The sequence below is a fragment of the Ovis canadensis genome, chromosome 6 (assembly GCF_042477335.2).
Source record: "Ovis canadensis isolate MfBH-ARS-UI-01 breed Bighorn chromosome 6, ARS-UI_OviCan_v2, whole genome shotgun sequence".
NCBI lineage: Eukaryota > Metazoa > Chordata > Mammalia > Artiodactyla > Bovidae > Ovis > Ovis canadensis.
This window is the reverse complement of record NC_091250.1, coordinates 85,149,542-85,165,175: the sequence shown is the minus strand read 5'-3', so window position 1 is coordinate 85,165,175 and position 15,634 is coordinate 85,149,542. Positions and strand designations below refer to the sequence as shown.

Genomic DNA, 15,634 nt, shown 5'->3' with positions numbered 1-15,634 from the left:
AGCAGGCGGATTCTTTACCACTGAGCCACCAGGGAAGCCCAAAATTTATTATAAGAAGTGTTAACTCCTCTTTCTTTCAGGTAGTCTTCTCTTTTAGGTTCTGGCCGTGAGAGAGGTCAGGACTCCACAGGGCTTGTTGGATTGGACGTGGACGTGTTGCTGATATGGCCTTTACTTGGTGGGAATGAGAGAGCCAAGTCAAGTTGTGCCCAGGAAGTCTGAGGGCATTGGTGGTGGAGAGATGAGGCCGTGGAGCAGTGGCCCAGCCACTCCCTTCAACAAGGCGCCAAGTCCAGGCACTGGAGGGCAGTGTGCAGCTGAGTCTTTGGGGGTGAGACACCAGATCTCTGAACAGAAGCATGGCTTCGATGAAGAAGGTGGTAAAGTAGTAATAAACGTAGTAATGCTTTATAGTTTATAAAGTGCTCATTTCACTGATACTCCTTGAAAGTCTGAGTCTAAGCTAAAAGTCTGAGCTGAGGGATGTGGTATTATCGTCCTTTTTACTGAGACCTTGAAGCCTTGAGATGTTAAATGCCTTTTCAGTGGTAGAGTGGAACTTAAATTGCACCCCTTCATACTGTCTCTTTAAGGAAATGAGATGTTTATATTCTGAATCTATACAAAAGATTGTATAGAGTAGGAAAAAGAGTAAGTATGCGTTAGTTAATTTCTGTAAAATGTGACTTTGAGGAGCTCTAGAAAGACTTTCTGTGACACGTGGTTGCTGCCCAGCTACCAATGAACCAGAAATTTTATCATGGAATAGTTGTCTCACTTTTAGATTCTATTTCTCTTCTCTTGTTTTAAAACACAGAAGTCCAGCCATTGAGTCATTCATTTCTTAGAGGAAGAATGGCTCATTCACTGGTACTAGGAGGAAATCAGCGAGTTCTGCATACTTGGTGGGGAAAGGGAAGAGCAAAGTCACAGCAAGGACAGTGGAGACCACTCAAGTCAAGTTGGTGGCCTTCACCACAGTGCTGTTGGGTGCTCAGCCCGGCACTAAGGCGTCTTCTGGAGTCTGTCCAAACTTCTCTTCTGGAGCAGACAGTTTCTTTCCAGAGTTTCTTCTGAATAAGATGACACAGCCTGCTGAGATGCCAGCCGGGGTGCTTTTGGGAGAAGCAGCTCTGATGCCTTGTCCCGGCTCCACCCAGCTCATGGGTTTCTGCAGGCAGGTTGTGGATATGAGGAAGTGTTCTGTTACTGAGTAGAATTTCCTTGTTGCTGGTCATTTTCCTACGGGGGCTTGAGGCCTTACAGTACATTTTCCTTCTTACTTCCCATCAAGTGATACAGAACATTTTGAACTAATACTTAGGATAACTGTTCTGGTTTACACAGACAGCCTTTCTGCTGGTCTATTTTACTGGAGCCTCCACTGCATTTTTCTTCCTCTTCCCCAATCAGTAGTCTTTGCTTGGCTCTGTGGATCCTGGAATTCAAATTCTCTCACAGGCTGGGAAGTGCAGTATCACATTCTCCATTAAGATAGCTACAGTTTATATTTCCATCTTCTCATATACTCTTTAATTTACCAAAATGTAACTCCTTTTCTTGAGTCAGCAAAATGACTTCATTTCAGTTGCCTGCTAGTTGTGAAATTGTTGCTTAGCTAGATTAAAAAACAAGCAAGCAGAGAGGGGAAAAATTGATTTTTAGTTAATGTATACAGCCTATGGGATATTTTGTTATTGAAGACGAAATTTACTGAGAACTCAAGCAAAGAGTGGACACAGTGAGTTGGCACTGATTAGAGGAGTGTGAATATATTTATATAGGCTTCAGAAAGCCCAAGGTTGACCTGTTTTTATTATTTTTATTGGCTCCCTTGATGACAGACAAACTGGTCTAACCTGGGGCCAACAGAACCAGCAGGAAATTTAGGTCACGGATAGTTGCATTTTAAAAACTCTGGTTTTTTAGATGCTGCTCAGTCATAATTGATTGATGATAACATGGCAGAGAGGGCTCTTAAATCATAAAAGGTGGCCAGATAAAGACAAATGGCTGGAGATTTCACTGGATGCATGGTCCCCAGCTCCCTGTGGTGTTCTGTTCTGCTCTCAGAAGGAGCTGCTTGTCCCTCCTTTCATGCAACTTACGGCCCAGCTGGCCTGTGTACAGAAAAGGGCCTCTTAAACTTGGCAGTTCTGTTTGAAGTAACATCATTTCTCAAGAGATGGGGGGAAAAATTACAAAAAAGTTTTTATCCCCCCTAAAACATATGTATGTTTTAAAATGAATAGCCTTTAAAAGTTGTTCCTTCCAGCCTCTCTGAAATGAAGACCCTAGCCTTTACTGGTAGCCCAAGTTCAGTGTAGTCAAATGAGATAATTTGATAACTCCTATAAGCTTCTTATATGGTCCTGCTCTGGCTTTGGGTAAATGCTAATTTGTAATAAGAACTCTAAGTAGATAGCTCTGTTCTTCCCAGGATGCAGGAAATGTGGCCTGGTATAATGGCATTTTAAAGAGTTTTTATTGAACTAAAATATAATACTGTAGGAAAGTACAACTCAATGAATTTTTACTAACTGAAAACATCTGTGTAATCAGCACCTAGGTCAAGAAATAAAATATGAGCAGCAACTCTGGAAGTCCTGGTTTTTCTTCCTCCCTGAATTCTAAAGACATAGATAGTTTTCCCTGGCTTTTATATTTTACATAAGAGTGATCGTATAGTATGTTCTTTGTTACAGATTCTTTCATTCAGTGTTTTATTTGTGAGATTCATCTGTGTTATTGTTTTATAAAATTGGAAGTCATTCTCATTGCTGTGTACTATTTCATTGTGTGGCTCTCACACAGGTTTTCTCTGAGCATTTTCAGTAGGAGAGAAAGTTTGTAGAGTCTGTCTGCACCTTCCCTGAGGAGTTCATCATTTCCCGTACCCGAGAACCATGTTGCGGGGGGCGCTCTGCAGAAAGAGAGGGGCAGTGGAACTTCCCTCAGCAGAGCTGAAGGGTCCCGAGGAAAAGTGAGCCTGCTGTCCGCCAACCCACCCCCTCTGCGAGCGAGAGACAATCAGACGCGACAGGGGTTCTGTCTAAGCAGTTCCGCTTTATTGTCGTAAGCTCCTGGTTTATATAGGCAAGCAGGGGGGTTTTGTGAGGGACTTTCCATAGTTCTACCTATCAAGTTAAAGGTCAGATTACCACGTGCTTACATCATGACAGGGGTCTATGGTGATCACACATTGTCCACGTGCACGGAAATCAAGAGAGCCAATCAAAAATTTTGACGAACAACTTAAGCTGCGCCCTCATCTCTTCCACCAGGCGCCATCTTAGCTCTAAACCACAAAGCTAGCCCTTCTTTTTAAGCTTTCCCATTTAGGGCCCCACACCATGTGCTCTGCAGACGCAGAGTGCCAGTAAGTTCCAAGGGCCCCTTAGAGGGATAAATTTTAGGAAACGCTTTCATACTTTGAGATCAGCCTCTCATTGCTCCTTTACATCTGCTTATTTTATTAGGTCTTCTTGATACCTTCTTCCAACTTTCTTGTCCATGATAGTATTTTGCTCACTCCAGAATCCTTCCATTCATTTTTGTCTCTTTCTCCCAGTCCTAAGCTCAGACATCCCCCCTTTTTGAAATATTTGTTTCTGTTCTATGCTTACATATTGCTCCAATTCTACCTTCTCTGTTCTCTACTTTGAACCATATCCTCCTACTCTAAACTTCCATTCAAAAACCTTGCAATAATTCTAAATTCTTCTGTTTCTCTCATACTCCATATTAAATCCATTAATAAACTATGCCAGCTTTAGCTTCAGAATATTTCCAAATGTAACTAATTCACATCACCTCCAATGTGTCTACCTCATCCAAGACCCATTTCTTCTTACTGGAATTACTGAGATTGTTTCCTACCTGTCTCTCTGCTTCCCTTGCTCCTCTGAAGTCTGTTCTCTTCATCAGAGCCTGAGTAATAACCTTTTTAAAAAATTTCTTTTACATTTTTATTCTATATGGAGGTATAACCGATTAACAAACAACGTTGTGATAGTTTGAGGTGAATAGTGAAGGGACTCAGCCATACATATACATGTATCCATTCTTCCCTAAAATCCCCTCCATCCACACTGCCACTTAACATTGAGCAGAGTTCCATGTGCTATACAGTGGGTTCTTGTTGGTTATCCATTTTAAGTATAACAGTGTATACATGTCTACTTCAAACTCCCTAACTGTTCCTTCCCCTCATCCTTCCCCGTGGCAGCTGTAAGTTCATTCTCTAAGTCTGTGAGTGTGTTTCTGTTTTGTAAGTAAGTTCATTTGTGTCATTTCTTTTTAGATTTCACATATAAAGGATGTCATACAATATTTCTCCTTCTCTGTCTGGCTTATTTCGCTCAGAATGACAGTCTCTAGGTCTGTCCAATTTGCTACAAATGGCATTATTTCAGTCTTCTTAATGGCTGAGGAATATTCCTTTGTACATATTGAAAGGTTGTTGTTGAATCACGATGCTGGGATTCTTGGCCCCCAGAGGAGAAGAATTCAATCCGGGGCCAGAGACGAGGCTTGATTGCTCAGAGCTTTTGTGTAATAAAGTTTTATTAAAGTATAAAGGAGATAGAGAAAGCTTCTGACATAGGCGTCAGAAGGGGGTAGAAAGAGTACCCGCTTGTTAGTGTTAGCAATGAAGCTATATACTCTCCAATGAACCCAAAGAATGTCTGGAGGTGGTAAAGACCTCACCAGACCTACTCCCATAATTTACACTTTAAAATAACAGAATTAGCCAGAAGGTTTAATCCAGAGACTGTCCTCAGGCAGAATACATTATTGTTATATAATCCTAAGGAATGTAGAGAAGGAAAAAAGTTCGTCCTTCCTCCTTGAGGATTCCAGACCCCCCTCTCCTTGGGGACCCCTAGACTTCTTCTCAACCTGCCTAGGAAATGCCTCTTTCGATATGTAGCACGTCTTCTCCATCCACTTCTCTGTCGATGGACATTTAGGTGCCTTCCACATCTTGGCTATGGTAAATGATGGTAATAGCCTTTTCTTTTTAATAGTTGATTCACAATATTGTATTAGTTTTGGGTGTACAGCAAAGTATAAATACATGAATCAATATACATATACGCACTCTTTTCAGATTCTTTTCCCATATAGGGCATTACAGAGTACTGACTAGAGTTCCCTGTGCTATATACTGTAGGTCCTTATTAGGCATCTATTTTATACATAGTAGTGTGTTTACGTCAATCCCAATCTCTCAGTTTTATCCCTCGTCCTACCAAGCCTGGTAAAACAGATCATACCATTCCTCTGTTCGGAAGCTCATTTATCTCAGAAGAAAAGCAAAGGTTCTAACAATGGGCTATGTGGTCCTGAATGATCTTTGCTCTTATCCGCCTTGTGTCTTAGCCTCTTCCCACTTCTCTTGCTGAGGGAACTGAGCCTGCTTAAACAACTTCTACACCATTGATCTACCGCTTCCTCCTGCTGCTCCTCCTCTGAAGCCCAGACCATGACCCCAGTCTGCCATCTTTAAATCAACTGCTCCTGGAGACCATTTCCACCCTCTTTGATGACTTCAGGATCTGATTCCTTTTTGTGCATATCTTTTCAGTGTGCCCCATACTTTTTTTTTGAACATAGTTGTAGATGTACATAGAAAATTATGTGGTTTGTAAAGGACACACTGGGTTGACAGCTACACACACTGCCGTGTGGCATTGGCTGACCTAAGCCTCAGTCAGCTGTCCCTTGGGCTTAGGGATGGTGGGTAAATATGGCATGGAAACACTCTGAATGAAAAATTCTTTCTTAACATTGTCATTGCAACTACATATCCTTCCACCAGGGGTTTTTAGCCTTGAATGAGGTTCTGGGGCCAATCATCTACCTTCCTGGGGGGCTCTAAAGAGCTGCCAGTCTGTAGATCTCCTCTGACATGCTGAGTTGGTCTACTGCTGCTCTTGCTCTGTGTGATTTATCTCACTTACTGGGTTCCCTTGGTGATTTGTCCCAGTCAGAATCCTGGCTTCAGAGCCTGTTTCAAGGGTCTGAAATCCCCTTCCCTCACAAACTCGGATTTTCCTCTGACTGGGAAGCTCTAGAGAGGAAATGTGTAATGGATCAGTTCTCAGTTTTAGAGAAAGACAGTCTTAAGTGGATCCCAGCTCAACTATTCAACAGTTGATGTCCTTGACAAGTCATCTTTCTCAACCTTAATTTCTTCCTCTGAAATAACAATGCCCATGTTATAGGGTAATCAGGAGGATTAAATGAAGTAATCTATAATAATAATATTTTTGTAGATGTTTGTGTCTCTTTTTCTGATGTCAGCTACTTCACTATAGAGATGAGTGTACTTTTGATCCTTTATTCAAAGGACTGAGCTAGATGCTGGAGATGCCGTTAGGAATAAGATATGTTTCTTGCCATGAAGAATTTTTCAGTCTTCTTTGGAAGGAATGATGCTAAAGCTGAAACTCCAGTACTTTGGCCACCTCACGCGAAGAGTTGACTCATTAGAAAAGACTCTGATGCTGGGAGGGATTGGGGGCAGGAGGAGAAGGGGGCGACAGAGGATGAGATGGCTGGATGGTATCACTGATTCGATGGACGTGAGTCTGAATGAACTCCGGGAGTTGGTGATGGACAGGGAGGCCTGGCATGCTGCGATTCATGGGGTTGCAGAGTCAGACACGACTGAGCGACTGAACTGAACTGAACTGAGACATGAATAAACAGTTATGAAGTTCAAGGTGGTAAGAACCATAGTAGAGGAAAATAGAGGCTTCTCAGGGATTATAGAGTAGTACACTTAACACAGGGAAAATCAGGGGAGATAATTGTGCGAACAGGTGGAAAATATGGGGGCAAAAAACCAAAAACATCCTGGACAGCAATATAAGCCTGTAGTTCAGCTAAACTAAAATGTAGCCTGGAAGGAAAGGGTTCATGATGGATAAGGCTGAATGGTCAATTAGAGCCACAGAGGCAAAAGAAATGTGTGTATCATGTAAAAGCTTTATCTTGAAGACAATGGAAACCATGAAATATCTTGAAAGATATCGGATTTTTGGTTCAGAATGAGATAAGTCATGATTAGAAATATTAGTCCTCGAAACCTAGGTGGTAGAGGAAGGAATAGAGGAGATGGATATATAAAATCATCAGGCCTTGGTGGCTGATTTGATGTGGCAGGGACAAGGAAAACCCAAGTAGACTCCAAGTTTCAGTCTTGTCCAGCTGGAATAGTGATGGTACCACACAGTCAGTATGGGTATAGACTGTATAGACTGCAGAACAGAATCTGGGGTAAAAATCTTCATTTCAGTTTTAGACAAGTTGAATTAAATTTGCTAATGAGATATATGAGAAGTTCATTTGTTGGCTGTATAGATAGGGAACAAAGGAGAGGAATTTGGCTGAAGATGTAGATTTATGAGTTATTAGCATTCTGATTTGGAGAAGGCAATGGCACCCCACTCCAGTACTCTTGCCTGGAAAATCCCATGGACGGAGGAGCCTGGTAGGCTGCGGTCCATGGTGTCGCTAAGAGTCTGACATGACTGAGCGACTTCACTTTCACTTTTTACTTTCATGCATTGGAGAAGGAAATGGCAACCCACTCCAGTGTTCTTGCCTGGAGAATCCCAGGGACGGTGGAGCCTGATGGGCTGCCGTCTATGGGGTCGCACAGAGTTGGACACGACTGAAGTGACTTAGCAGCAGCAGCAGCATTCTGATTAAGGTGAGATATCAGAGGAATTCACAAATACAGTGACTCAAACAGGATTGTTTATTTCCCATATACCCTGCAGTCTAGAAATTGTTGAATAGTCCAGTCCAGATGCCACTGAAAATGTGGTCCACTGGGCAGCAGCATTGTTATCACCTGACAGCTTATTAGATGTGCAGAATCTTCAAGTCCTGTCCCCAAACCTAGTGAATTCACATCTGCATTTAACAAAAGCCCCAGGTAAGCCACATCCACATAATTTTGAGAAGCTCTGGTTCAAGGGATCGATGGTATATAAGAAGGGGAAAAGAGCACACAAAGCAATGAAATTTTTTTTTTTAGATGTGACATCTTTAAACCAGTAGATATTAATTTTCACTATAGTAGAAATTAAAACTGAAAAAAGTTTAAAATGTTTATTTATCAATTCCTTTAAAAATAATAACAAACCTGTTACGAGTTAACATAAATAACATATTTTATGAAAAATAGCAGTATTTACAAACCAAAGAAAAAGTGAGAATGGCATTGGTTCATATTTTTGCAAATCTCTTAAATGTCTCCCTGAAGAGAAAAACAGCTGGATTCTTGTATTTGCCTCCTCATTCAATATGCTGCCATATGTTGTTTTGGTTGAAGCATTTGAAGAAAATCCAGCTTCATGCAGATACATAGTTGAAAAAGGCAGGAACATTTTGATTTCCTTTTCAGATGTTTGCAGATACTATGTTTTGATACGATACCTTGACACTGCAAGTAGTAATTTCTTAAAGGTATGCTGTAATATGGGATTGGAAATCATATCAATGGATGGCGTCATCGACTCAGTGGACATGAGTTTGAGCAAACTCCAAGAGATAGTGAAGGACAGGGAAGTCTGGCGTGCTGTAGTTCTTGAGGTCGGGAAGAGTCAGACAGGACTGAGCGACTGAACAACAACAAGATAATGTAGGTTAATCTCCTCATCTCAAGGTCTATAACCTTAGTCACATCTGCAAAGTCCCTTTTGTCATATAACGTAACATGGATGTTTCTGGGGACAAGAGTGTGGGTCTCTTTGGGGGAGGTGCATTATTTTGCCTACCACGCACTAGTGTGTATTAAATATTTGTTGAAGGGATGAACAAAGGATCCTAACCCATCACTCATTTCTCAGAGCTTTGCTCTGTCATGATATTAGGTGTTGATTGTTCAAGACTCAGTTGAGGTACTACCTCTTCAAAGATGTAGGTATTCCTTGGCTCTATTTCCGGAGTGAATGAATCCCTCTGCTAAAGCAGCAGCAGCATGACTGTTTACTCCTGTCCTCGCTCTCCTGTGAGCTCCTTGTGTCTTGCTTTCTTCCTTGCATGCCCAGTGTAGAGCACAGTGTAGGGCACATAGTATGTATACGATGCATATTTGTTGATGAATGCAGGAGGGCAGCAATTAGTTATCCTGTACAAAGCAAGTTACACTTTTGCATTTTCCCTGGAGCATATAAAGCTTATCCCCTCCCCCAAAAAGCAGAATGGCTTTAGTTATGGGGATGTAAGGCCTTGTGGCAAGTATTAATGCAAGAACAGCAAAGGCCATTAATACAAATGGTATTTGGGATCAGAAGGGCCTCACCTACTCCCTCAGGCCCCACACTGGCACCATCCCTTGAGCCTGCACCCCCTAACTGAGCGGAAGTTGGAGGAATTGCAGACAGGTTCTCAGCAGAGCAGCAGTTTAGATGGCTTAGAGTTTCCCTGAGGGTCCTCAGGCTCATGCCCCAGAGGGGCAGGTGTGGAACCAGCAGTCTGCTCTGTAGCCATACCACACATGGCCAGTTTACACCTCATGCCTGCAGAGCCAGCCAGCAGAGACTGACTGACTTTGCAGAGGGATCTTAATTCAACCCCCAACTTGGCTGTTCTAAAGACAACATACATTTTACAGAGGACCTTTTGTATGAAGTTACTGGGGACTCATTCAAGAATAACAGAAGTCCCAGTCTGCAGAATTTTAAAAAAAGAAATTCTTTTTTTGGTCATTCCAGACACAGCTCCAGTCTTCCACCTCCCACCAGTAAGCCCATTTATATCAAAATAAGTGAGAAATTTAATCCCTGGTACTTTATAAATAAGCCATTTCCCCCCCTTTCTTTGTGGTTTACTCTGTATGTGCTTTTTAATGGCAGCGTTTAATAATGTTTATATTGCCTTTAACCTTTGACTAATTTTGCAGTTAGGTTCCAAAATCTGGTTTCACATCCAGTGTGTGTAGGCTGCTGCTCCTTCCTTTGAGACTACTGGCTTCTTATTCCTGGAAGGTATTTCATTCCCTTAATCACTTCTGCTGGGTAAAAAGCGTGTCCATGGGGTAGTAGGCAATAGTAGTAGTAGTGGTAGCTCTGTAGTCAGGTAGGTGGGCTAAGTCGCTTCAGTTTTGTCTGACTTTTTGCAACACTGCACTGTAGCCTGCCAGGCTCCTCTGTCCGTGGGATTCTCTAGGCAGGAATACTGGTTGCCATGCTCTCCTCCAGGGGGTCTTCCTCACACAGAGATTGAACCCGTGTCTCTTATGCCTTCTGCATTGGCAGGCAGGTTCTTCACCACCAGCACCACCTGGGAAGCCCTCTTCCTTATACTATGCCAAAATCAGTCTTCCTGGAATTTTCAATCTGATAGAAAGAAGATCAGAATGTACCTGTCTTTGTCTCTTACTGTCCTTCCCTTCCCCCCCCCCCATCCTCTTCCCTTTCCAATAAATGTTTTCAGAATGGTTTTAGATTTATAGAAAAATTGCCAAGATAATACAGAGAATTTCTGTGTACCCTTCACTTTACAGTATTGTGTATCTACAACCATTCATCAAAATTCAGAAACGAACATTGGTACATAGCTCTTAACTATAAACTCCAGACTTTGGTCTGATTTCACTAGTTTTTCTCTAATGTCCCTTTTCTGTTCCAGGATCCTATCCAGGACATCACATTACATTTAGTCATTGTGTTTCCTTTGTTTCATGTAGTGTGTGATGGTTTTTTTGTTCTAATTTTTTATGACCTTGACAGTTTTGGGGGAGTACTGGTCAGGTGTTTTATAGAATGTCCCCCAGCATCTATCTGATGTTTTTCTCATGGGTTTATGGGTTTGGGAGAAGAATACTGCAAACAATGAAGTGCTGTTCTTGTCACATCATGTTAGGGACACATGATATCACTATGACATCACTGGTGACATTAACCTTGATCCCCTAAGATAAAGTCACTCTTCCCTCCCTTTTCCATACATAGTTTTTTAGAAGCAAGTCACTATGTTCAGCCTATACTTAAGAGGTAGGGCAATTAAGTTCTACCTCCTGGAGGAGAAATATCCTATATAGTAAGTAATCTGGAATTATTTTGTTAAGGAAGGTTTGTGTCTTCTCCTGCATTTATTAATGCAGTCATTTATTTGTATCAGTTTGGAGTGATGCATATTTACTTTACACTTTGGGTTATAATCCATTACTGCTTTAATTATTCTCTTGCTCAACTTGTTCCAGCCTTGGCCACTGGGAGGGCTTCCAGTTGTCTCTTGTGTCCTCTTCATGTGTCCCCATTTGTGTGTTTTCTAAGGATTTCCTTACTTTGTGGCACTATAAGATATTCCAGGTTCTTCTTGTATTTCTCCTGCCCCAGCCCTAGAATCAGCCATTTCTCCAAGGATCTCTGGTTCCTGTTATTGGAGAGTGAGATTAGAAACTAAGATCTGACCACTGGGGTGCCCATTGCTACTGGGCTGTCACTACTTCCAGATCTTCTCAGTAGACAAAATTAAATACATGAGTGTATATCAGCGCATGTTACACATGTATGTGCGATGCTTCTGCATCTACATTTCTTCCTATAGTAAAGCTCTGCTGTTTTGAGTATTTATATTTTGTTGTGTAGCAAACAATGAGAATATGATTCACTCTATTCTACAATCACTGGTAATTTTTTTTAAAGGAGTGAGAAGAAAGTAGAAATGGAAATCTTAGCATAACTATGACTTAAGAACTCAGTCATCCTCCTGACAGATCATGTCGTTTCAGAGATAAAGACTTCCTAAGAAGTTTACTGAGGTCCAAAGAAGTTAAGAAACTAGTTAGTGGAATAGTCAGAAGTGGATTCTGGATTTTTGAAATGAAATCTCTTTATTTCCACCATATCTAATGCCTCTGTAGACTGATTAGTATTCTTGGCTTTGTTTTCATCTCAGTTATTAACTACGTAGAATGCATTAATAAGCCTTTTAGAGTTGGTGTGCACAAGTATGACCAGGTAATCCGAAGTCCACCACAGTATCACTGAGGAGGGATTTTGCTCTCCAGTGACAGGTGTGTGTGTGTTTGTGTGTGTGTGTATTCAGTTGCTCAGTCATGTCCAACTGTTTGCTGCCGCCCAACAGGCTCCTCTGTCCATGGGATTTCCCAGGCAAGAACATTGGAGTGGGGTGCCATTTCCTCCTGCAGGGGATCTTCCCAACCCAGGGATCAGACCCACCTCTTTTGTGTCTCCTGCATTGCTGCTGCTGCTAAGTCACTTCAGTCGTGTCCGACTCTGTGTGACCCCATAGACGGCAGCCCACCAGGCTCCCCTGTCCCTGGGATTCTCCAGGCAAGAACACTGGAGTGGGTTGCCATTTCCTTCTCCAATGTATGGAAGTGAAAAGTGAAAGGGAAGTCGCTCAGTCGGGTCCAGCTCTTCGCGACCCCATGGACTGCAGCCTACCAGGCTCCTTCGTCCATGGGATTTTCTAGGCAAGAGTACTGGAGAGGGGCGCCATCGCCTTCTCCTCGTGGCAGGCGGATTCTTCGCCACTGAGCCAGAGTACTGGAGCGGGGCGCCATCGCCTTCTCCGCATGGCAGGTGGATTCGTCACCACTGAGCCAGAGTGCTGGAGCGGGGTGCCATCGCCTTCTTTGCGTGGCAAGGAGGATTCTTTACCACTGAGCCACAGAGGCATATCTTAGATCAGTAACTCAAAACTGATGCTGTAATGGCTGGATGGTAGTGAGTGAGTCTTTTCAGATCATTATGATGATTACCCTGCCTCATTTTACTTTTTATAACTATCTCCAAAAAAGTATTTTTTGCTCTGGGAAGGGAATCACAGGGCTCCTACAGGACAGATACTTGATGTGTACACCTGCTTTTTAGAAGTGGGTCATAAAACAATAAAGGAATCTGCTTAATGACATCCAGGAGTTGGTGATAGGGTAAAAAGTAAAAACCAAAAACTGTAGCCTCCACAGCCCCTCTTTTAACACACAGCTCCTTTCTTTAAATTGCTTTTGACAGTATGTGAAGCAAAGAACATACACTTGAAAGTTCCTCTCAAGAGATTCCCAAGGCTCCAGGACAGTCCTAGGATGCCTTCAAACCTTTCAGCCATGTCCTTTGAGACATGGGTATGTTTATACTTGGTAAACCATGTCTTGTTACCAGGTAACAGTAAAATCTCCATTCTGTTCTTTTCCAGTTGTACTTTTATCCAGTTCATTTTGTTTTTGTTTGGTACATTGTGAACGTCCAAGATTTTCAGTGGAAATAAAAACAGCTGTTTCTCATGCACCAAAGAATTTAATTGTGAACTTTAACCTTGAGATAATATATCCAAATTTTCCCAGGTGTAGGAATGACTTGACTAGAAAAGCTCGTTTTGGGTAGTTATCCCAATAAGAACCAAATTCAGCTGCTTACTGTCAACTTCATTAAGAGAGAGAGTTTCTATAGGTCTTTCTTTATTTCAATACTCCTTTCTTAACATGGCTTTTCCTCTTTAAAATAGTGCATATTTACCTACATAAACAAACACACCCTAATGTCCCATCTTTCATTCCGGCTTTATTTTTCTCCATAGCTCTTACCAACATTTAATATGCTATATATTTTACTTCTTTAGCTTTTTGTCTGTTTTCCCCCACTAAAATGTAAACTCTATGAGAACAGAGGATTTGTTTTGTTCACTGCTGTATTCCCCAGACCCAGAGTAGTACCTGGAACATAGCAGATGCTCAGGGAATGCTTCAAAATGAATCATGTGAAAGTTGCAAGTTCTGATTATTTAGCTCCTGATTTTAATGTAAATGTAAATAGTTGAACTTTATTTTATAGGGTCATTTTAGATTATAAGTAAAATTAAATCACCATGTAAGTTAGGGATTTATCTATTCACCAAAAACCTCAGAATTTGTACAAGCAATGTGCATAGTGCCTTGGAAATTATGCAACTTACTCAGTACTACGATGCTATTATCACTTGAAAGGAATTTTGAAATTCTCTGCTAAATATCACTCAGGAAATTGAAATATCTGAAAGCACACTTTTTTTTTTTAAAGTTTAAAGGTGAATCAATTCAGTTCCATCACTCAGTCATGTCCAATTTTTTGTGACCCCATGGACTGCAGCATGCCAGGCCTCCCTGTCCATCACCATACCTTCAGACTAACGCAAAGATATCTTGAAGTGTCATTACCCACTTTGACCAGATTTAGCAGAAAATGACTTTTCATTGTTATTTTTTTAAAAAAATCTATTCTGACTCATATTTGCCAACTTAAAGAATATTAAAAAGAATATGTTATAAAATCCAAAGTAATTCCTCTGAAAGAGTGTCAGCATTCATTTGTATACATAGGTGCTGGCATGTTTTTATTTTTAATCATATTACTTTACAGATATTTACATTTTCTAGTGTCTGAAGTACTTACACTTTTATTGTTAGAATACATGGGCTCTTATTTGTTTAAGAAATATGTAAGATAATACAAAAGGGTATGCAACTTGACTAGCCTTTTGATGAACTAGATCTTTCAAAAACAATAGCTCTAATGCCAAATTTCCTGCAGTATTCTCTCCAGGACAAGAAACAAATAAAAAACCCATCTAGTCAGTGAACATCACAGACTTGTTTGCATGCTATCCTTGGACTCATGTAGTGCATAAATTACACCTTTGTACAGATTGACATATGTCCTATTCCCCCCCCCCTTTTATTTCAGAACATTGGGGAATCAACAATGTCTGTTGTGTTAAATCAGCTGCTGCCCATGATTAAGCCTTTGAACCAGAGGACCAATGATGACTATAGCCCCGAAGAGCTGCTGGTCCTCCTGCTATATATTTATTCTGTCAGTGGAGAGTTCTCAGTGGACAAAGACCTGGGTGAAGGTGAAGAAAAAGTGAAGAAAGCGTTGGCTCAGGTCTTTTGTGAGGAGTCTGAATTGTCACCTTTGCTGCAGAAAATCACAGGTAAGTGTTTAACAAAAATAGAGGATGTATACATTACTGACACAGAAAACAGGTTTTAAAATAAAGGCATTTTGTTTTTTTTTTTTTTTTTTTTTTTTTTTTTTTTTTTTTTTTTTTTTTTTTTTTTTTATTTTTTAAATTTTAAAATCTTTAATTCTTACATGCATTCCCAAACATGAACCCCCCTCCCACCTCCCTCCCCAGAACATCTTTCTGGGTCATCCCCATGCACCAGCCCCAAGCATGCTGCATCCTGCGTCAGACATAGACTGGCGATTCAATTCACATGATAGTATACATGTTAGAATGTCATTCTCCCAAATCATCCCACCCTCTCCCTCTCCCTCTGAGTCCAAAAGTCCATTATACACATCTGTGTCTCTTTCCCTGTCTTGCATACAGGGTCATCGTTGCCATCTTCCTAAATTCCATATATATGTGTTAGTATACTGTATTGGTGTTTTTCTTTCTGGCTTACTTCACTCTGTATAATCGGCTCCAGTTTCATCCATCTCATCAGAACTGATTCAAATGAATTCTTTTTAACGGCTGAGTAATACTCCATTGTGTATATGTACCACAGCTTTCTTATCCATTCATCTGCTGATGGACATCTAGGTTGTTTCCATGTCCTGGCTATTATAAACAGTGCTGCGATGAACATTGGGGTACATGT

The 15,634-nt window shown here is 41.2% G+C and overlaps 1 protein-coding gene across 1 annotated transcript in view; it reads left to right on the top strand.

Annotated features, from left to right (window-relative positions):
- The window catches only part of SCFD2 (sec1 family domain containing 2), a 400,263-nt gene that overhangs the window by 143,790 nt on the left and 240,839 nt on the right, over positions 1–15,634 (top strand). Inside the window, exon 5 of the mRNA XM_069594121.1 lies at positions 14,709–14,958. Within this exon, the coding sequence (XP_069450222.1) occupies positions 14,709–14,958 (250 nt within the window). The remainder of the gene's footprint in view (positions 1–14,708; positions 14,959–15,634) is intronic.